The sequence below is a fragment of the Podarcis vaucheri genome (genome assembly GCF_965113315.1).
Source record: "Podarcis vaucheri genome assembly, chromosome: 11".
In the NCBI taxonomy this organism is placed as follows: domain Eukaryota; kingdom Metazoa; phylum Chordata; class Lepidosauria; order Squamata; family Lacertidae; genus Podarcis; species Podarcis vaucheri.
Genome location: NC_138749.1, coordinates 38,651,284 through 38,672,943, shown reverse-complemented (window position 1 = coordinate 38,672,943; position 21,660 = coordinate 38,651,284). Strand labels below are relative to the sequence as shown.

At 39.6% G+C, this 21,660-nt stretch overlaps 1 protein-coding gene across 10 annotated transcripts in view; it reads right to left on the bottom strand.

The window, feature by feature from the left end:
- Positions 1-21,660, bottom strand: part of LOC309514381 (uncharacterized protein) — a 68,639-nt gene that overhangs the window by 26,560 nt on the left and 20,419 nt on the right. For all 10 annotated transcript variants that reach the window (XM_082191463.1, XM_082191457.1, XM_082191460.1 and 7 more), the window contains 6 exons: positions 19,286-19,423; positions 18,231-18,280; positions 17,575-17,674; positions 16,465-16,553; positions 14,050-14,164; positions 7,398-7,517 (listed from right to left, as the gene is read on the bottom strand). In XM_082191463.1, coding sequence (XP_082047589.1) covers positions 7,398-7,517; positions 14,050-14,164; positions 16,465-16,553; positions 17,575-17,674; positions 18,231-18,280; positions 19,286-19,411 — 600 coding nt within the window. In that variant the 5' untranslated portion in view covers positions 19,412-19,423. The remainder of the gene's footprint in view (positions 1-7,397; positions 7,518-14,049; positions 14,165-16,464; positions 16,554-17,574; positions 17,675-18,230; positions 18,281-19,285; positions 19,424-21,660) is intronic.

Below are 21,660 nucleotides of genomic sequence, written 5' to 3'. Positions count from 1 at the left end.
GGTTTTTTTCTGTTCTCTAATGCTTTTAAAATTCCAAGTACTTGACAACCAACAGTGTCCCATTTAAAGAGCACTCAGTTATTTAGTAACTTCTGTAAAACACCTCAACAGGGAAAGATTGTTCCAGACTTTGCAACCTGTAATGGAAAAGAGTACTTTGTACTATATTTCTGTATTTTAAAAAACACTATTAGTATTTTTGAAAGCATTACAGTATATATAAGCTTTACACTAATTTGAAGACTAAGTATCTGACACTTCTATTATTATTTTGCTCAAGTATCCTTGATTTTCATAAATATTCTTGATATGATCATATTTTTCATGGTGTCCTTCCATTCTCTATGGTTTTCAGTGAATGCTTTTCTTTCTCTAGTCGGGATTGTGCATACCAAATGAACAGTGAAACCTTTATTTGCGTCAGCCATCGGGCCATAGCAATAAAACAACAATACGATATACACAAATAAAAAGTCAATTATCTAAAATACATTTTAGATTTTGAATCAATAGCCAAATAGTGGATCTTATTCTAATTGCCTCAGCTAAAAACCTTGCAACCATACCTATCCAGATACGTCAAGCTGCCCTTGTAGTTTCAAGTAAGAACATAAGTATTAAGCAAACACCTGATGTATTTATTGATGCTTGGAGGCTGAAGCCAAGTTCTCACTATATTACTGATTTCAGTATGTTCATGTCTGAGTGCACCTGGCTTTACAGTCTAGAGGTTGAGATATATGGCTGCTAAGAGGCTGCCTCCTCCCCTGTTCTCCTCAGTCAGTACAGCATGAGACTCTTGATCTCAAGGTCGTGGGTTTGAGCCCCATGTTGGGGAACAGATCCTTGCATTGCAGGGCATTGGACTAAATGACCCTTGGAATCCCTTCCAACTCTACACTTCTATGATTCAATTGCTAGGCTCAGCAAGTTAGAATGAGAAGCCTACAAAGAAAAAATTCTCACTACCAAAAAAAAAGGGGGGGAGGTTCGCTGACTGATCTTCAATTCCGAAATGTACATGTGTGCATACATTCCATTCCTCCCTGAGGTCCATCAAAGTCAAAAACAGATGATGGTCTGATGGTATGTTATGCATTGCTACAGCTAAAGTTATGTTTTGCGGTTGAAATAGCACCTGGAAGCCATCTCCAGGCTCTCTGACAAAGTGCATGATTGAGTAGTTGAATAAAGAAAATGAACCAAGGCATTCTGCAAAAGCAGTGTGAAACATGTTTGTTTAAGCCAAGGGTAACCAAGGTTGTGTCCTCAATATTCTTTTCGCCTACCTCGTCGCAATCGTCACAACTTTTTTGGTATTTGGCAGTTAGGCACTGGAATGTGTTGTTGGTGTATGGAAGGGCAAGGTGTGGCCATCGCCTACCCCTTCACTTATGGGTATTCCGTTAAAGGAATCCGGCAGTTGTGGATCCTGTCCGATGCCCTGTGTGGTGGGGGGCCATGGCATGACCCTCGGTGACATCAGGGGAGAGCTTATAGTTGTATTTGCATCAACAGGCTCTCCCTACTCGTGGTTAACCCCTCAGCAGACTCACCCCTCTCCGAGTGGGTGGAGTAAAATTTCTCGTGGTCCAATGCCTAAGCCAATACCTTCTCACATGCTGTAATCAATAAAGTTGTGGCCTTTTCTTGCCCATTAACCTAATATGCTGTGTCCACGTGTCTTCATTCCCCAAGCGGGGAGATTGGGTCCTCAAATCACAAACATGTTTGTTTAAGCCAAGGGTAACCAAGGTTGTGTCCTCAATATGCTGTTGGGACTACAACTCCCATCATCCCTTACCTTTAGCAGGATGGATGGGGCAGATGAGAGCTGGAATGCTACAACTTCTAGAAGGTGGACACCACAGCAACCACCCCAATTTAATCATTTCCAGTTAGAATCAGGATAATCTAGAAGTTTATATTTTAAATAATATCTTTGTGTTTTTTTATTGTTGCGACTCACCCTAAGCATGAGGGGCTGTACTTTCTAGAAACCTAGGCAATGTTAGAAATTATCTCACTGTCCTCTGAAACACTTACGTCACAGAATTGTAGAGTTGGAAAGGATGCTGAAGTCTCTGCATTTTATTCTAGTTCCTTCATTCAACATTGTTAATAAAATAGTAATAAAGCACAAAGTCCTTCCCAAATAGTTCTAACTTCGTATGTCTCCATTCGCAGGGTTCCAGCTCTGGTTAAGTGGAGAAGGATGAGCAAATAGATTTGACCTTCAACTGATAGAAAAAAGCAACAATGGAGCATAATAAGCAGAACCGCACTTGATCTACAAAGAACAAGGAGGAAAGGTTACCCAATAAAATCAGCTTTCATTAGCATCACAAAAGGTTTTTCAAGAGCTTCTAAATAACATCTAGTGTTGGCTCACCTATCTGAGCGTATTTCACTCTAGTTGAAGGCTTCTTTTTTGAAGTTTCTCACTATATGATTTCAAACAAAGATCTAAGAGTTTCCATGTTAAAAGCTGCTCTTTCATGCCAAATGTTTCCAATAGCCAATTCTCACTGCAGCCTTCATTAGAGAAATTAAGCAAGTTTTATTTTTTACACAAGTGCCTGCATGAATTTGCCTTTTGCTTGTTAGCACGTTATCTCAAGAAAAGGGAAGTGTGTGTAATATTTATTGTGAAAAATAGGCATGACTGTACATGGAAAATAAATTACTCAGGCTAGAGAAATATTTTCCCTCTTTAAGAACATTTGCTGCCTTCTGTCCTTCTGAGAGCTGGAGAAGGTTTCATTCCATTATGTGCAAACATGGAACTACATATGAGGGGCTACACAGAGACCACAATGAAGAACTGAATATGCTTCTTGACTGTAACTCCAGCATGCACCAAAATAGCCTAATACATTGGTACCTTGGGTTAAGTACTTAATTCGATCCAGAGGTCCGTTCTTAACCTGAAACTGTTCTTAACCTGAAGCACTACTTTAGCTAATGGGGCCTCCTGCTGCCGCCGCGCCGCCGGAGCACGATTTCTGTTCTCATCCTGAAGCAAAGTTCTTTTTAAAAAAAAAAAAAAAATTATTGGGTTTTCACATTTTATATAGACAAAAACAAAAACACAAAAAACAAGTAAACACATAAACAAAGAAAAAAAAAAGAAAACAACAACAAACATATATACTTTCCCGAAAATGTTATTTCCTAACCCTGGTCATTGACTTCCCCCTACCCCCTCTCTTGCATCCCCATTTCCAAATTTATGTCAGCAAATTGGCATTTCCCTGTCTTAATATTAGTCCTTTTATAAAAGCAAACAAAATTAATTTTTTCTAAGTTGGACCTCAATTCCCTTCCATCGATTTCCCATTTTGTCTTGAATAATGATCTTTTTAACCAAATCCCATAATCATGAGTGTTGTTAGAACTTAATTTTTCCCTCCCTCCCATCCCCGGTTTGCGTCCCTTCCCAAAGCATGTCCAAAATAACAGTTATTAGCCCGGGTTCCTCACGTCCGAGGCCCTCCAGTCTCTTTCAGTCCCTCTCCGCCGGTCTTGTTGGTAATCCTTTATGCCAGTCGTCACATCTCGAAAGAGTTCTTTCACCATCAATCCAAAGTCTCTTCCCATATTTGCAAACAGCTGCTGAAGAGTTTCCACAAGGCATGAATCTTGAAGGTAATCAAAGTCAGAGTCTATGTGGAGGCCCCGATTATATTTCTTTATTTTAAATTCCTTAATTTCATAGACTCCCAGGGCCTCCACTTTCGTCTTCTGCATCTTTCGTGGATTTATAGTAGATTTACTCCAATAATCTCCTTGTTTGTATTCCACAGGCGTCAGCTTCTGCTCAGTATTTTCCCACATCACTTCTTCTCTTTCTTGTTTTGTCTTCTCCTCTTCTTTTATTATCATTTCTGGTTCAGCTGTGGATTCTTTCTCATTGAGGTCCTCGTTACATTCAGCAGGACTACTTGTTTCAGAAGTCAAGGTCATCAATTGTTCACTCATAGCCGTAGTCTGCTCTTGTAAGATTCCAACCAAATAAAACATCCTTTCGATTTCTCCCAGTATCTTTCCATCCACAGCCATTGTAGTTCCACAGAATTCCCTCTAGAGGGAATCTGGTTACTTAGTATTCTTTTCCCCAACAGTCCTCTGTCTTGTTATTGTTTCTTTATTTCCAACAATTTTAGATCAATTGTAACTCTTTTTAATCCAGAGGTAACTTAGGTAGCAATTTTCCACTATTAACAGTCCGTTTGACAGCTTTGACAGCTGTCAAACTCTGCACTTCTTAAACCAGCTCCAAAGCAGGACGCTCCCGGGCCCGGGAGGGGGGGTTGTTTACAACAGAGCATAAAACATCCAACACTCCTCTCTCCTGCTCAAAATTTCCAAATCTTGGAAGTCACTGTCTTTTTTAAAACTCACCCTTTACAGGGTAGGCACTCCAGCTTAGTTCTTTTTTCGTTGCTCTAGATCGTCTGCAAGGTAGGGGGTGCGGACTTCCTTTTAGCACATCCCCCGATCGTCTCAAATTCAGTGGATAAATTTCTTAAAAGCCAAGTCCAAATTACTCACGGGTTGTTTTTTCAGCCGAATTTCAAGGAAGGAAGTCAGCGCTCTCCGGTCATGGCTCGCGGCTTCGCTCAGCAGAGGTAGCGATGGACTCTCAGTGCCGCGCCACCCCCCGTATCCCCTCCGCAGCCTTTAAAAAGGCTCTTCGCGAATCAGGGGGGGCGCTTAAGGCACCCGCCGAGTCTTCAGTCCGCAGGCACCGCGCCTGCGGTTTTAAGGGTCCCCGTGTCGCCGGCACGGCAAGACCCGTCCCCTGCTGAGCCGATTCCCTCCGGAGCTCGGAGGGAATCCGCCATTCCCAGATCGCGTCAACCCCGGAAGTCCCCTGAAGCAAAGTTCTTAACCTGAAGCACAATTTCTGGGTTAGCGGAGTCTGTAACCTGAAGCGTATATAACCTGAAGCGTATGTAACCTGAGGTACCACTGTATTTACATGGAAACAAGTTCCATTTAAATTAAAAGGATTTAAATTCAAGTACATGTGTTCATTATTACTGAGTTTCTACTGTTGGTCTAAAGACTGCACATTATCTTCAGAGTTCTACTTAAGCAAGTACCATGCACCAGCCAGATTTGCAGGACACGGAGACTAAAATGAAAGGGGAAGTGTGAGAATTATTGATATGCTTTGGAAAAAGACTGAAAGCAGCTCCCTTTGTGTTGCTGAAAGGTGACCTTTCCCCAGAACCAATTAAAATTATGAAATGCTCCAAGAAGGTAAAGCCGTATTTGTCATTGCCTTTAGCATGGCGCATTATAACAACTGTCATAGCAAACGGGCTTCTGATACCGGGGCTTTAATTGCAAAGCTTAATACATGTATGTTAATATGCAACGCAAGCGCTTCTCGGCAGGTGTTCTATGTGATGAAGTTAGCTTCATGAATAATTCATCACGAGAGCCACTTCTGCCGAGATACAATTTGCAATGTTTTTCAAGTGAGATCAGTGAAAATCAGGAGCTGTCATTGCCAATTTGTTTCAGTCCAGATTCAGAAGGTCACACCCTTGACACGCAACAGAGGTTAGAAATGCCCTTTTCTTCTTTTACATGTCAGCCATCATATATACTTTTATTTCCACCCTTGCATCCCTAGAACTTAGAATGCCTGGTATTATCTGGACGGTTCACACCAAAAAAAACAAGCTCATGAAAAGCAGAGCTTTCTGTCAAATTTGAATAAATTTTTGCTTCTCCTGTTCACAAATATGTATTCCTGCTCTGAATCATGAAGTTAAACCAGATCCCCGAAACATCTTATATTTGGCCCAGTTCATTTATAATGTCAAGTTTGCATATTCCACCCTTCCCTCTCCCCCTCTGGCACAGCCACAGAGTGGAGATTGGAAGCATCCACTTCCTGTGATTTATCATTATGCCCATAGAGAATAAACTCTTGTTAGTATAAACTACAGTTTACTTATAACAGGCCAGGATGAAATGATAGTTCATGATTCCAGTGTTTCATTAAACCATAGTTGATGTTAAACAGGAAGCAGAGGCTTGAAACCTTCACATGGTCACCCAGGAGGGAGTGTGGAAAAGCCTGAGACTCAAGCAAACACATCTGCAAAACATGAAATTATGGTTTAGTGTTGCCTCCAAACAAGCCCATGCCATATTAAAATGGAGGCTTCTACCTCATCCATCAGGTTTTTCTTATTTTGCTATTAAACAGTATTCACAACCTAGAGATACATTTCCAAAATCTGTTTAAATTTAGACATAAAATGTACAGTGGTACCTCGGGTTAAGTACTTAATTCATTCCGGAGGTCCATTTTTAACCTGAAACGGTTCTTAACCTGAAGCACCACTTCAGATAATGGGGCCTCCTGCTGCCACCCGGCCACCGGAGCACGATTTCTGTTCTCATCCTGAAGCAAAGTTCTTAACCAGAGGTACTATTTCTGGGTTAGCGGAGTCTGTAACCTGAAACGTATGTAACCTGAAGCATATGTAACCCGAGGTACCACTGTATAGAGATACAAAAATTGTGAATGTCTTCACTGCGGAGAATAAGAGGGATGCAGAAAAGAGTCACTTTGTGTCTCTTAATATTTTCTCATCTTCTGATTTGACTTGCACCAGTTCTTTATTTATACTTTTGCCAAGCATGTCTTTGTCCTCAGCCAGTGGTGGTAGTGTTCCTATATGAAACCATTGCTCAGTGGTAGCTGATGAAATATGGCATGGCAAATATGGTTGAATCCAACACATCATACTTAACATCCCATTGTATACAAGAGCACACAAAAATCTTATCAGGCAACACTGTGGCAATAATTCAGAAAACAAAAGACTGTCAATATACAGACATTGATTTGGTGCCAAGCCAGTATAGAAGTTTATCATCGCACTTGCAGCCCCAGAGCTACGCTGAGAAATGCTCTTGAACAAGATGCCTAACTTACCATCCTCATGTCATGTGGTATCCTGCATATTCATGCTGGCATCATAACAAAGTTCTGACTGGGATATCTAAAAGCAGGTTATCTTTTTGTATATTCTTTTGCACATAGATATGTCTTGTGCAGTAATAATGTAAAAAAAGAGTTATACTTGCATAAGTCACTTTTTTGGGGTTCTAGTCAAAATGTTATTCTGTAAAGGCAAATAGCTCTGCCTTTAATTGAGCATCCCTTGATGGAAATCAATATCCCCTCAAGTATACTTTTAATCACATGGGATTTTAGTCATTAACCAGTCTGAAAGCAAGAGGGGCAAATGATTCATACTCATGCTAATTAATTTTAATATTTTAAGGAATAAAAAAAGACAGTCAAAGTAAAAGTCAGGGAAGAAATGAAGCATTCTTCCTTGTATTGCAATTCATTAAGTCCTTACCACATATCTAAGATTTAAATTTTCTATTTTGCCATAGCAGACGTCCAAAAGGGTAATTGGCTGTGTAACAAGGTTCCCTCCCATAGTCCAAGGCAATGCAAGTTTTGACAGATCAGAAATCTGAAAAAGAGGGACGGTAGGAAATATTTTTTTAAACAGTCACATCGATTAAGTTTGTGTTTCATAGCTAAACCCTCCCAAAGTTTAGTTCATCTCAATTTACAAAAATGTACATTTTAATAAATAGTTCTTACCTTCAAGAAATCAAAGTACTTTCTCATTTGTCTGTTACTTTCAATAATCAGATCTAGGCAATTTCTAAACTTCTGACAGAGCACTGGAGAGGTGGAATTCCTATGGATAGGATTCCCTTTTTGTGTAAGGTTGTCACCAAAAGAATTACAGTAGCCTAACAAACCCTAGACTGACCAGCTGTTGAGGGATAGCCCAGGGGACAGAGACTTCAACCAAACTTTGTAAAATGCCCTTACAGAACTTAAGATTTAGCTTAATAACATGCAGTCTAGCATCTGAGGAAGTTTTTGCCAAGAAATTCCAAAGATGTCTATTTTTAAAATCTAGTAGTGAGTTCATAGCATAAACAAGATAGGAACTAGGAACTACCAACACATAGCTCCATATCTTAGCCATATTGTTGCAGAAGTTCTCAGTAACAGGAACACAGGAAGTTCCCTTATACTGAATCAGATCATTCATCCATCTAGCTAGCTCAATATTGTCTATGCTGACTGGGCAACTCCCCCATGTTTCAGACAGGAGTCACTTCCCCTACTAGTTGGAAATGCCAGGGATCGACTATGGGACCTTCTACATGTGAAACATATGCTCTACTACTAAGCTGTAGCACTTCCCTGAAAATAGTAAAAGAAGAAGAAGAAGCAGTTGTCACAAATCCCTATTTTTCTTATCCCCATTCAAAAAGAAATCTTTGGATACTGAACTGATAAAGGAGAAAGGCGTTCATGGAACATGTGGCTTATTATTCTGTTGCTATTCCATGAAGTCCTTAACTTGTTCAAGTCTGGAGTAGCTCAGAGGCTCTTAAATGTTTACTGTGCAAGGCTCCCCAAATAAACTACAAGGCCAAAGCCAAGAGACGGCTTAACTGTTAGTAGTGTAAACTGTGGTTTATTGAAACAGGCTAGGATCAACTTATAGTTCATGATTCTCACAAGGATTACAAGTGATACAGTTGGTGCCTCCAGCCTTAACGAGCATATCTTATTGCAGCTCACTCACTTAGGATATCACAACATGGAATATATTATGTTTCTCACTAAATAAACAACAGGTTTGGATGCCCAGTGAAAGCTCTTAGGGTCTCAGATGTTTCAATAAAAAATGGAACCCTAACACTTCACAGCATCTGTTGCCAACAGAAGGTGCAATCACAAATGGGATATGCTAATTTATGATTTCACCTTCAGCTGGCCCTAGATGCTAAAGTAGGTTCCACTGTGCCTTGCTGGGGTGCATGACTTTGAGTAGGCTGTTTTACTGTGGCAAAGAAGATGCACAGTTGGTCCTGGTTGGATGCCAAAGAGCAAGATACCAAGCAAAACAACACAAGCACAAGATGTAATGGCAATATAAAGCTCTTTGTGGTGTAACATGTGCAACCCCAAAAGGTCATAATAATAATGCAATGATTTAGAATTTAAAATTGGGTCAAAGTGGCCACAATACTGCAACTTAATAAAAGCAAAAACAAAAGTGTAGATAAAATTCCCAATGGAAACTGTGTTAATCTCAATATATATATACTTGCCCTAGTTCATGAAAATAATCAATGCAAGAACCTTTATTGCAAAAATAAGAGAATATTTATTACAAGGGCAGTCAAATCCTGAGATCACAGAGACTTACTAATGACGATGCTACAAGGGCAATTTAAGCATTCTAATTCTTGCACCTGCCCCCCTCATTTAACCTGCTGCCCACTGACTATACAGTGGTGCCTCGCAAGACGAAATTAATCCGTTCCTGCGAGTCTCTTCGTCTTGCGGTTTTTTTGTCTTGTGAAGCATGGCTATTAGCGGCTTAGCGGCTATTAGTGGCTATTAACGGCTTAGCAGCTATAAGAAAAAGGAAACAAACTCGCAAGAACTCGCAAGACGTTTCGTCTTGCGAAGCAAGCCCATAGGGAAATTCGTCTTGCGGAACGACTCAAAAAACGGAAAACTCTTTCGTCTTGCGTGTTTTTCGTCTTGCGAGGCATTCGTCTTGCGAGGTACCACTGTATTAGGAGTACCATATGCAACTGTACATTTCTCAATATGGAGCAAATCAGGTTTGAATTAACAACTGTAATGTAGGACATGGTACAACAGCAGCTCTCATAAGAAGCCAGGCCCCTCCTATGAGATACATATTAATGAGTCACTCATGTGTACCAGGCTATCCATATACACCAAGAGAGTGGGGATGAAGCCTCAATGGCTTCTTGAACCATTTTTGATTTTTGGGTTTTTTAAAAAGACAAACACATTGTTCAAAACACAATAGTAATCTTTTTTTCTGAAATGGACCTGACATTGAGGCATGGTTTTGTGGATCTGAAATCAGCTGTCCAGCTTCTTTGTTGAATTAAAGCATCTAGCCATTGGCAGCTAGGGCTGGGCGATACCTGGTTTTCAACATTGTGATATATCAGCAGCTAAATACCACGATACGTTGATATATCATGATGTCTGGAATGCATCTCGGCGGCTTCTTCCTCCCCACCTTAGCTAAGCAAGCCCTGATGTCTCTCCAGCTCACAGGAGCCAGGAGAACAGGATGGGGCTTCCTAAAAAGGTGCAGGCAGGCAGGATGGAGTCTGAGACAGTGCTCGCCTGGAACCTTCTCTTCTCAGGCTCCTTCTGCCTGCCTGCCTGCCTGCCTGCCTGCTTACCCCCTTTGCCATCTGCATGCAATTTGAGCTGGTGCAATGTATTTCCAGCTCAGATTGTCTGAAACCGGTATCGCAAACCTGAATGTCATACTGCTTTCAGACAATTTACCAATATATTGCCCAGTTCCAATGGCAGCCAGAAAAGGTTGTGGCCCAGGCCCGCTACAGATCGGCCAATGCATCAGGAGTATTGAATGCATAAAACAGGCCTGCACACAAGTCCTACCAAATGCTATACCCTTGGGTAGATGTCTGGGGTTATCAGAAGCAAGGCAGGAACTTCATGAGAACACGGAACAAATCCAGGAATAGGTATCATCTGGTCTGGCCCTTTATAGTCAGAAGTTCTTGAACAAGTCCAAAGCTATTGGATTGCTTCTTAAATATAAAAATCACCAAATTCCACTGCCCAAGTGCTTATTCCAAGGGGAAAAAACTATTGCTGCTGTGGGTAGGCATATGGAGCATTGGTTTCTCAAGCTGTGTTTACCTGGCCAATGTAAGTGGAACATATGCTTCTATTGTGTTTTATTTTGCTTCTGCCTGCGGAACTGGAATTAGTTGCTATGTGACTGCCTGACAGTCATTATGCTAGCCAGTATGCATCAGGGCAAGTGAAACTCAAACCTTGAAGACAACCACATTGTCAACTCAGAGCCGTAACCATGGCAACAGCCATGCTGCTTCAAAGGGATAAAGAAAGACAAAATAATATATCTGATATACTATTACTGTAGAAAATAAAATAAAAGATTTAAAAGATAGTTGGATCAACTTCCTAAATTCATGGCAAAGTGTACTTTTTGTAACTAACAATTCTGATCACTTCATTATTATTTTAATTAAAATTTTCCCCCCACCCAAACACACCATTGTAGGTTTGAGTATTTCCAAACCTAATATTTCCAATTGAGTCATATTCTCTGTAAATCAAATGAAATAAATAGACTAACATCATAAGTCCATTGGTCTCAATGGGTTTACTCTAAGTATGGCTAATGTTGGATATCAGCCCTATTATGTGATAGGAAATATGGCATGCTGTGTTTTTGTAGTACTTTTTCTTTGTAGACTCATTTAATAAAGTGGTATTTACTTTAAAACTCATTAGGATAATTTGTTACCTACTAATCATATTTGCTACTGTCGCTAGGTCCACTGATGTCCATGATGACTTTTTTGTTCTTTGATTTTATGAAAAACAAGAACTTCAGTCATGAAAATGCCTGAATAATAACAGCATGTAGAAAATGATTATACCTGATTTAAAAGTTCAGGCAAAGTGGCAGTAAAAAAATTCTGCTATAAAGGAGAAAAATACATTATGGATGAACAGGCCTCAGAGAAGTTCAGCTGTGGGTGACAAGCAGGATAACCAGAGCTCACTGCAACAAAAATCAAGAGGTTTTCTGTACCCCAGAAAGGCAAGGATATTGCCAAGCGCTAGTTATGAGGGTTGGGGGAAACTGCAGAAAAGCTGGGAGATGAAGGTGAAACCCAAAGATGCACTTTCAGCCAGCCCAGGGGCTTGGGCTTATCCAATTGATTTTTTTAAACAACACCCCACCCAGACACCTGCCCACAATACAGGAACAAACTGCCTGCTTAATTTTTCATAGGAACTAGTTTCAAACCTTCCTGGGAGCTAGTACCCAAATGAGGTTCCAGTTGCCACCTTCAAGACTGCCCACCTCCGGTTGTAACTGTGCCTATGCCACTGTCACTGCACCCCTTTCCATTCACCACTTGGGTCAAGAGAGGAGAGGAAAGAAGTCTTCAGAAGCTCTCTGCTTGTTCAGACCTACCCAGCCACAGGCTTTCACTCCTAATACTGCATTCTGTACACCAGTCGTCCCCCACCCCACCCCCCGTCCTGTGTTGCTGACATTCTGTTACATCTGTACCAGACGTTCCTCTGAGCTCGGGTTTGAATAGCTGTCTAATAACCAAGATAAAGATTCTCTGTTTTCAGCACATGGAACTACATATATGTACATCACAAGAACAATTATATACAAATTAGTCCATAATCTAGCCTCTTCTTTTATGTATAGCTACATTTTAAAAAAAAGCACCTAAATTTAACATTCAAAGCACAGTTATCCTAGTCTACACTTAATTAGGCTGGAGTTCTCTGTATCTCTCTATTATACATAAGCTAAAAATGTGTATCACCTTAATCATTTTCCATTCCATACTTCTGAAGAAAGACTGGCTTCTGTAAAATGATTTTATAGAATTTAATTTATTTCAGTTCTCACCCTTTCCTATAGGCTCACTAACATCTACAGTCTCCATTTTCTTTTTCTAATTGAGTTTTTGGGGTGCATTTGAGATATGAGAGATTCTAATACACCGAGAAGTGATATTACACCAAATTAACCTACACAAGAACCACCAGGCATTTCCTGCTGCTTCTTGAAGAATTCAATTACTTTGACACAGACTATGAAAAAGTGATTTCCAGTATAGGACAAGAGTAAACTGAGCTGGGTTTCCTGAAAGAAATCTAGATTTTCTTTTTGAAAACAACAACAGTTGTTCCTGCTTGATTGACAGCAGAGAAATGAAAATTTGTCAGGCTAGAAAGGCTAAAGTTTATGTGTTGTACTATGATAAACTATAAAACTTTTAACAGGAAAAAGCACAATGTAAGCAAGGAACAAAAATGGGCTCTCTCCAAAACCATTTCATAAGGCTATCTAATTAAGATTTATATTAAAAATATTTCCTGGTTTTTTTCCTTCTGTATTCTTTATTTCACTTTTCTTTACCACATTTCTATCCCTTCCTTTAAGACAGGGGCTGGGAACTTGTGACTCTTATTGGTTACAGCTCCAATCATCCCTGACCATAGGCCATGCTGGCTGGAGCTGATGGGAGTTGTGATCCAACAATTCCTGGAGAGCCACAGGTTCCACACCTACGGTGTTTCTTGGAGCTATGTATATGGGAGCTATCCAATTTCATCCTCAAAACAACCATAGTAGCCTAGGATGAGATAGTGATTGATCCCAATCCACCCAACAAAAATATTTATTTGCCAACTAATTTTCAGCCCTCTGGATCAAACCATAGTCTGGTAGTCTGGGCACAATGTCCAAACAGATGCCTATGGGAAGCCCACAAAGAGGACACTACAAAATGAATAGATTTCTTTTTGTATTTCCTTGCTTGCAAGGACACTATGCAAGATAATCCCCTATAGGTATGCTGGATTATGGGCTACATGCTCAGAAATGCAGTGAAGGGCAACTGAAATGATCAAGCAACTAGAGAAAAATTTCAGCATTCAGCTGTTTTAGTTTGGCAAAAAAGGCAAGGTAAAGGAAACAGAATATTTATTTATAGACTGCTTAATGTAAAATAATATAAAAACCTTTTAAGCAGCTTGAAATGGTAAAAGACAAATTTACGGAGGGTAAGGCTGTCAGTGGCTGCTAACCACATTGGCTATGTCCTCCCTCCACTGTTACAAGGCAGCCTGCCTTTGAGTTTTTACAGCTTACTCTTGATTAATTATTATCAGTAGTAGTAATAGTAGTAGTAGTAATAGTAGTAGTACTATACCACCCTTCATCTGCTCCAGAGGGTGAGGCAACCCTCCAGAGCAACAGGGAGCTTCAGGGAGGAAGAGAGGAAGGGGAATTCTAGCTGGATGAGGGAAAGGTAGGAAATCGCACATTTAAAAAATCATTAACAATATACAAATATAAACCTGATGTTGTCATAACTTACCTGCTGGTTTCTTTGAAGTTTTACTCTCATTGCTTCACATATCTCGATTAATTGAAGAAGTTCTGGACGTGGAATGGTTACTTCAGTTGCAGTTCCTTCAGCGCTGAGAAAAAAACTGTGTAAAGTACAATGCATTATTATAGTCACATTTTTCAATTTTTAATACCGTAAAGAAAAACACGGATTGTATTCATTATTTGCATGCTTTTTTATAATAGTGCTGATTTTGCAAGTGAAATAGGCACTAACAAAGAATTCAAAGAGCATATTTATATAGCCAGTGAATACCAATTATGAAAGCATGCTTTCAAAACATAAAGGTAAAGGGACCCCTGACCATTAGGTCCAGTCATGGCCAACTCTGGGGTTGCGGCGCTCATCTCGCTTTATTGGCCGAGGGAGAAGAAGAAGAAGAAGAGTTTGGATTTGATATCCCGCCTTTCACTCCCTTTAAGGAGTCTCAAAGCGGCTAACATTCTCCTTTCCCTTCCTCCCCCACAACAAACACTCTGTGAGGTGAGTGGGGCTGAGAGACTTCAGAGAAGTGTGACTGGCCCAAGGTCACCCAGCAGCTGCATGCGGAGGAGCGGAGACGCGAACCCGGTTTCCCAGATTACGTGACTACCGCTCTTAACCACTACACCACACTGGCGTACAGCTTCTGGGTCATGTGGCCAGCATGACTAAGCTACTTCTGGAGAACCAAAACAGCGCACGGAAATGCCGTTTACCTTCCCACCGGAGCGGTACCTATTTATCTACTTGCACTTTGACGTGCTTTCAAACTGCTAGGTTGGCAGGAGCAGGGACCAAGCAACGGGAGCTCACCCTGTCGCGGGGATTTGAACCGCCGACCTTGTGATCAGCAAGTCCCAGGCTCTGTGGTTTAACCCACAGCGCCACCCGCGTCCCTTTTCAAAACATACCTCACTGCTATTTAAGTTATCTCCTTGAGCCTTTGCAATAGTTTAGAAATGTATTTTCCTTTAGTGCCAAGCATATTTTACCACTATATGCTAGCATACCTATACTAATCGGAAATAAAAATACCCCAGTATCTTGAAGAATAGTTCCCTTGGCCAAGATGCAAAGAGATGTGGGCAGTACTTCTACACACAACTAGGAGAGGCAGCAATTTACCACCACCAATGGACTGCGTTCCCCCCATCTCACACACACAAATACCAACACAAGAAATGCAATAATTTACTGCATAGTAAATTAATCTGGAGGATTCCCACCCCCTAAACCTCAAGTGCAGCTTTTAAGGGAGCAATAGGAGATTTAAAAAACTACAGTGCACCACGAAAATACAGTCCTTGGCATCCCAATCCTCGCTTTCTGCATTTCAGAAAGATGCATTTCAGAAATTATTCACCAGTTATTTATTTTTAAACACAACACCCTGCAACACACCTAAAACTCATTTTCTTCTTTTCTCTCCCCTCTCCAATTAATTTTTAAATGCAGCGTAGGGAAACAGCCCTAAAAAGCTAGGGATCTTGTTAACTTAAGGACCACCTTTGCCAATATGAACCTGCCTGCTCATGTCCATCAAAGCCCTGCTCTGCACCCCCTTTATTTTAAAACGTAGGTGAATGAGGGCACAAGACAGAGCCTTCTCAGCAAGTGGGCTCAGGATCTGGAATTTCCTGCAGCCAAAGGTTTACTCTCAGACTATATTCAAAAATATAAAAAATAGAGTAGAAGCTTCAAATAATTCCCATTGTGTGCATTGTTCTCCTTTCACTCATACCTTTGTCAGATAATGCTCACAGAAATCAAATACGTAAGTTGTGCTTAAATGGCAAGCCTCTCAGCCATCCAAAGAACAAGCAAAACTGAATAAATTGTCCCATTTATTACAAAAGGTTTTTACTACATATCATTTTAGGATTTGCAGTAATGAAACTTGACAACCCGCATTTAAGTTCTTATTCATAGATCATTGTTTTCTCCATTCATCCCCACACCCTACTCCTTATTTTGCATGCTGACCACTTAGTGGACCGGACCTCCCAGCCCCATTTTTCCCTCAGTAAGCCCCATTCATTCCCAGACTTTTAGCAAAGGGGGAAAATATGAAGAAAGGCAAAAGGGAAACTGGGGCAGGAGGGCAGGATAAGGACTCAATTGTCATCAAAACACTGAAGGAACGGTGACCATGTACCTCAATTCTGTGGGTCACTTTTGACACAAGTTTAAGGATCTGTGCAGTAAGAGATACAATTTCTCTGAGTATTTTTGGCAGCTTTCAAGAATGATATGTAAGTTTACTTTATATATATATATATAAACAGGACCCCATAATCCTCTAATCCTCAACACAACACAGATGCTGGTCACCATTTTATTCAGGTTATCTCCTTCTGGATCAATTTCATTCACAATATCAAATGTCTCTCTACTGCTTACCTAAGCTTGTCAGTAAGTGCTTCTAAAGAATTGTTTGACTGCAACATAAGAGCAGCTCGAGAACTTAATCCTTCTGTAAGCAGCAGCACCTGTGGAAGAAGTCATACACAAAATTATTCCTAAAATCACCTCAGTTTCTCTTTCTTCTTTGTTAAAATCTTACTTTAAAAAAAATGAAGTTACATTATGGTGACATCTGGCAAAAGAAAAATGATGTTTAAATGGAAGGTGTGTGTTGACTGTACAGTGGGAGAGTGGAGGACTATCTGCAACTGTGTGCCTGCGCTCTGTTTTTGCCCTTGGTGATTTATGTGTCTTTCACTTGGTTTCTTTGGGTTCGACTTTTTGTGTTCAATGCTTCATATAACCTTCTGGTCTACTTTGCCCAATTCTACATACTGAACCTTCTATATATGCACCCGGTATCTATTTCAGGCTGAAATCTCCATAATGTCTGGGTCTAGCTTCAGTAGAAACAAATCAAGTGAACTAATGAAATATTCCATGCAAAACGATAATCGCCCAGATTACAGCACACCCCTAGCAGAGGGAAACCATGTGGACAAGGACCCAAAGATGGGTATCCTCAAATACGGGGGATTTTCCCCTAAAATTGTCAATATTGGAACAGAATTGCTATGCAGGCACATTCATCTCTGCCTTCTTTAATCAATTCCTATGCAACTCCACTTGAACTTCCTTAGTGGTGGGTCCTGTTTACATACCCTCCTTTTAATCTCACGCCCGCACTGCATGCAAACCTTTTAAGTTCGTGCATTTGACCCAAATACCCCTTTAAAATGTGCACTCCCCTCAATTAGAGCTTTACACTTACTTTCTAATATACATTTTAACAAGGTGGATTTTACAAAAAGTTAAGAAACTCTCAACTACTCCCCCTCTCGTCCGACTACCAACCAAGCCCTCAATCAAATTATCAACGTATGTTGGTAGGTTAGGAAAAAGAACATGAACCCCCCCCCCACACACACACAGCTCCAGGAAATCTGAACACCTATTTTTGAAGGGGGGGAAAGCCCTTTTCACAGTCTCATATATATGCTGATAACTTTCAAAAAGTACTGAGGTGAATTTTGTATACCACTTTACCTGCCTTTCTAGCTGTAGTACTTGAGCCTTCAGAAAATTAACACGTCTTTCCTCAAAGCATTCGTTCTTCCCTTCCTTTATGAGCTGCTCATATTGGCTTCTAAGAAATAAAATGTATTTCCTTGTAAAGAATGTCGAACAAACACATAATGCTACATTGATATTTAATAAGTACAATTTATTGGAACAACTGGAAATGATGTTAAATGCAGAAAAGAGATTTCTTTTTGTCTCCTGCTTTTAGCCAATTATTCCAAAACCCTGTAATTTTTCTGAAAATTGCCTTCTATCTGTTTTATTGTACTACAAATAACTTATTGCCTTGAAAAGCCTTAAATGTTTCTGAAGTATCCGTTCATTTCTCACCACCTCCATGCGGGAAGCAACTCTGAATACACAAATACTAAGTACTTTTGACCTCAAATACATGCTGGCAAAGAAATGAGCAGCTATATAAATCATAGATCAGGGAGATTCAAACCGATTTCTAACATTATGGGCTCACACAAGAACTGAATAACTAATTTTCCTTCTATAAATTTCTCAGTATCCTCTGCCATAATTTTGTCATCCTTAGCTTTCAATACATGACCTCACAGATAAAACAAAAGCTGTTTTCATAAATCTAGGGCTTTGTTATCAATTTCTTTCAGTACCTTAAATCTTCTAATTCATACTTTAATCTTAGATTTTCCTCTTGCAGTTTCTAAGAAGAAATAAAAAATACTATGGTTGAATATACTATTAGGACTTGTAAATAGTATTTTTAAGTTACACAAACAGTAGTTTATATTCATTTATATATAAACATTTGTCACGTATAAATAGAAACGTTTTACACCCAAAAAAATTATTTCAACTAGTATTGTAAACTAAGATTTCAAAGCTATATAAATGTAATCATGACTGCATCACAAATAACTATTATCACAAGCATGTGTTAACAGTTTATAAAGACCATTATTTCATCCCAAAGGGAAAGATTTATATAAAATAAGTTTAAACTTAATCATCAAAGTTCAACATCATGTATTCCAACTTCCCCTCATGCAACAAAAATTGCTGTCTCCTCCCTGCACCCATACAAATCTGTTCCAGAGGAAGAATGCAGGAAGAAGGGAATTCCCATTGCAGTACAGAAATCCATTCTACTTGTACACTACAGATACCATTGGATTTCATCCAATAGGAGGAAATAAAAGATGAAGGGTGAGCCACAAACTGGAGAAATATGGCATATACGGTGAAATAAAAAATAACATCATAAAGCACCATCTAAAAAGATTTGTTGAAGACCTCAGTGTTACTTTAATGTCAATGATAATACCTTATAAAGCAGATACAAATCTGGGTTCTCAGAGAACAATTCATGTATTAAGTTCTTGCAGGGAGAAGACTTGGAAAAGAAGTATAATTAAGTTTTGCCCTAATCCTAATAATTTATAACATCTGCACTTGGATCTCCTTCCATGCACACCAAATATCTCTGCAATCTAACATCTAATCCTCAAAGCAGACCTGCTGAAATAGATAGATTTAAGTAACCATTCATTTCAATGGGTCTGAGTACTCCTCAGTAGGATCTCACCCTATGTTTTAAGAACCTAGCTGAAACACAACTCATCTGAAAATACTACTTTGCTAAAATATCAAGCCCTGTTACTTTTTTTGCAAAAAACTGTATACAAATACAACCTTTTTTCTTTTTTACCTTTTGCTCACTCCTGTTCATAAAAGGAGTGTGAAGTTCATTGTTCTGTTTATCCCCTCTCAACAGTGAATTATCTTGACATGCTGAACCCTGAGACGTGAGGCTGCAAGCAGGGAGCTTGGCCATGGGCCTTCCAACCTTTAAAATAAACACAGCCACATTTTAATGGTTTTTTTAAAAAACTGGACTTCACAAACACAGACATCAACAAAAGTAGGCAACATTAGACAAAACTGTGTAGGTAGCACTTTCAAGCAATTGTACTCCTGAATTTAATAAGGGTTTTCTTTAAAATGACTTGTGTCTCTATTTTTTGCTACATTTCTTGAAAAATATGTACAGTAAACCTTAATATGCACACATCATTTCAGTTTCAAAATGCAGGCTAGTTATTCTGTTTGTATGTAATAATCTTCTGCTTAGATCAGTGAAAGAATCCTGATAAACGTTTATCTGAAACAATGACTGCTGCAGCGATGAAGGATTACCAACTACAGTGAGCAGGGCTGGATTAACCATTGTGCTAAATAACTTTACTAATGAGCCCCACCAGCATAAATGTATTATGGTTTCTTCAATATGAAGAATATTATGCTCATCCCATCTTGCACTGAGTTCTTTTGTTAACATCATTCTACAATTTACTAAGCAGACAAGCCATAGCCACATCCACGGTGATAGGAAAACTGAGAATAATGAGAATAATCTCTTATAACAAGATCACAAAAAAGGAGTGAGAAAGCCTATGGATGTGCATTCATCTATTACAGATTAACAAAGTATCATTTAATTCTCCTTTTATGTCCCTAAAGTAGTGGTTTTGAAATTGGATTCCTCAAAAACATAGAAGGCTCCTCAATCAGAAGATGTATAATTGCTATTTATTTATTTTAAGGTATTCCTAGGATGCTTTTCTGGAGAATGCCCTTCCAAAATGGTTTAAAATTGTAATAAACAACATGAAGGAAAAAGTGACACAGCAAAAGATAAAAAGAAAGCACCCAATTACCTCAGAAAATCAGAAAAGCCAATAAAACATAATTAGAAAATAGCCACAATCAATTATTATTACCTACAAACAAAAAAAGATTACAAACAATTAACCATGATTCATTGAAGGCCTGTTGGAAAATACAGTACAGGTCTTTAAGCTTTTCAGAATCCCTGAAAAATGAAAGCTAGTTGCAGGTCTGATACAAGGAAGTTCTTAAGCCATGGGGCCACCTCGGAAAAGGCCCTCTTCCTTGCGGCCACCAGCCTCACTGGCCTAGGGGATGGACACACTAGGAGGGGGTCCCAGTGCAGATCTCAGCATGCAAACAGGATGGTACACATGCAGCAAGTCCAAGAAACAGCTTGAACCCAATGTTTAGGGCCTTAAATGTTACTCTAAACTGGCTGTAGATACGAACCAGAAACCATTGGAGCCGATACAACAGGGCTCTGGCAGATGTACTCTGGACCAGCTGAAGTTTCCAACCTAGCTTTAAAGGTAGCCCCACATACAGTGCATTACAGTAGTCTAATCTGGACGAGACTAGAGCATGGAGCACTGGGGCTATGGCACATCTCTCTGGACTTGTGGTAGAGCATTTCTCTAAAGTCATTTACCTATTATCTACATGGCTAGGTTCAAGATGCTGGTCTTGGTGTATAAAGGCCTATACAGCTTCGGACCAGGACACCTCAAAGACCGTTTCACCCCTATATACCCATTCAGTCACTGCACTCTGCAGGTAACGGCCTCATGTTCCACACAATATAGGAATCAGGCCTTTAGCACCTATCTGTTGGAATCTCCTCCCCTTAAATACTGTTGTTGTTTAGTCGTTTAGTCGTGTCCGACTCTTCGTGACCCCATGGACCAGAGCACGCCAGGCACTCCTGTCTTCCACTGCCTCCCGCAGTTTGGTCAAAATACTAGACAAGTGTTATTGGTTATCTTTTTGGTGCCTACTAAAGCCCTTTTTCTTCCAACACAACTTTTAAGTTGAGAGCTTTCTCAGTCTCTATCTGTACTGGTATTGTTTTTAAGAAGCTTTTATTATTGCTTGTTGTTTGCCACCCTGAGCTCCTTGTTGGATATAAATTTATTTATTTATTTCATTTGTTATGTGTTTGTTTGCTTGTTTATTAGATTTCTATACCGCCCTTCACCGTAAGATCTCAAGACGGTTCACAGAACAAAATACAGGATAAAAACGAGTTAATTCAACAAATAAACCAATGTTATTTACAATATTCATATCCCACCTTTCTGAATGACAATTGGTCTTCAAGACAAAGAACAATAAATGAAAACTGATACATAACAATACGATAATAAATTTCTATTAAAAAAGCAGTAGCAATTTATAAAGGCTCATGGGGAGAGC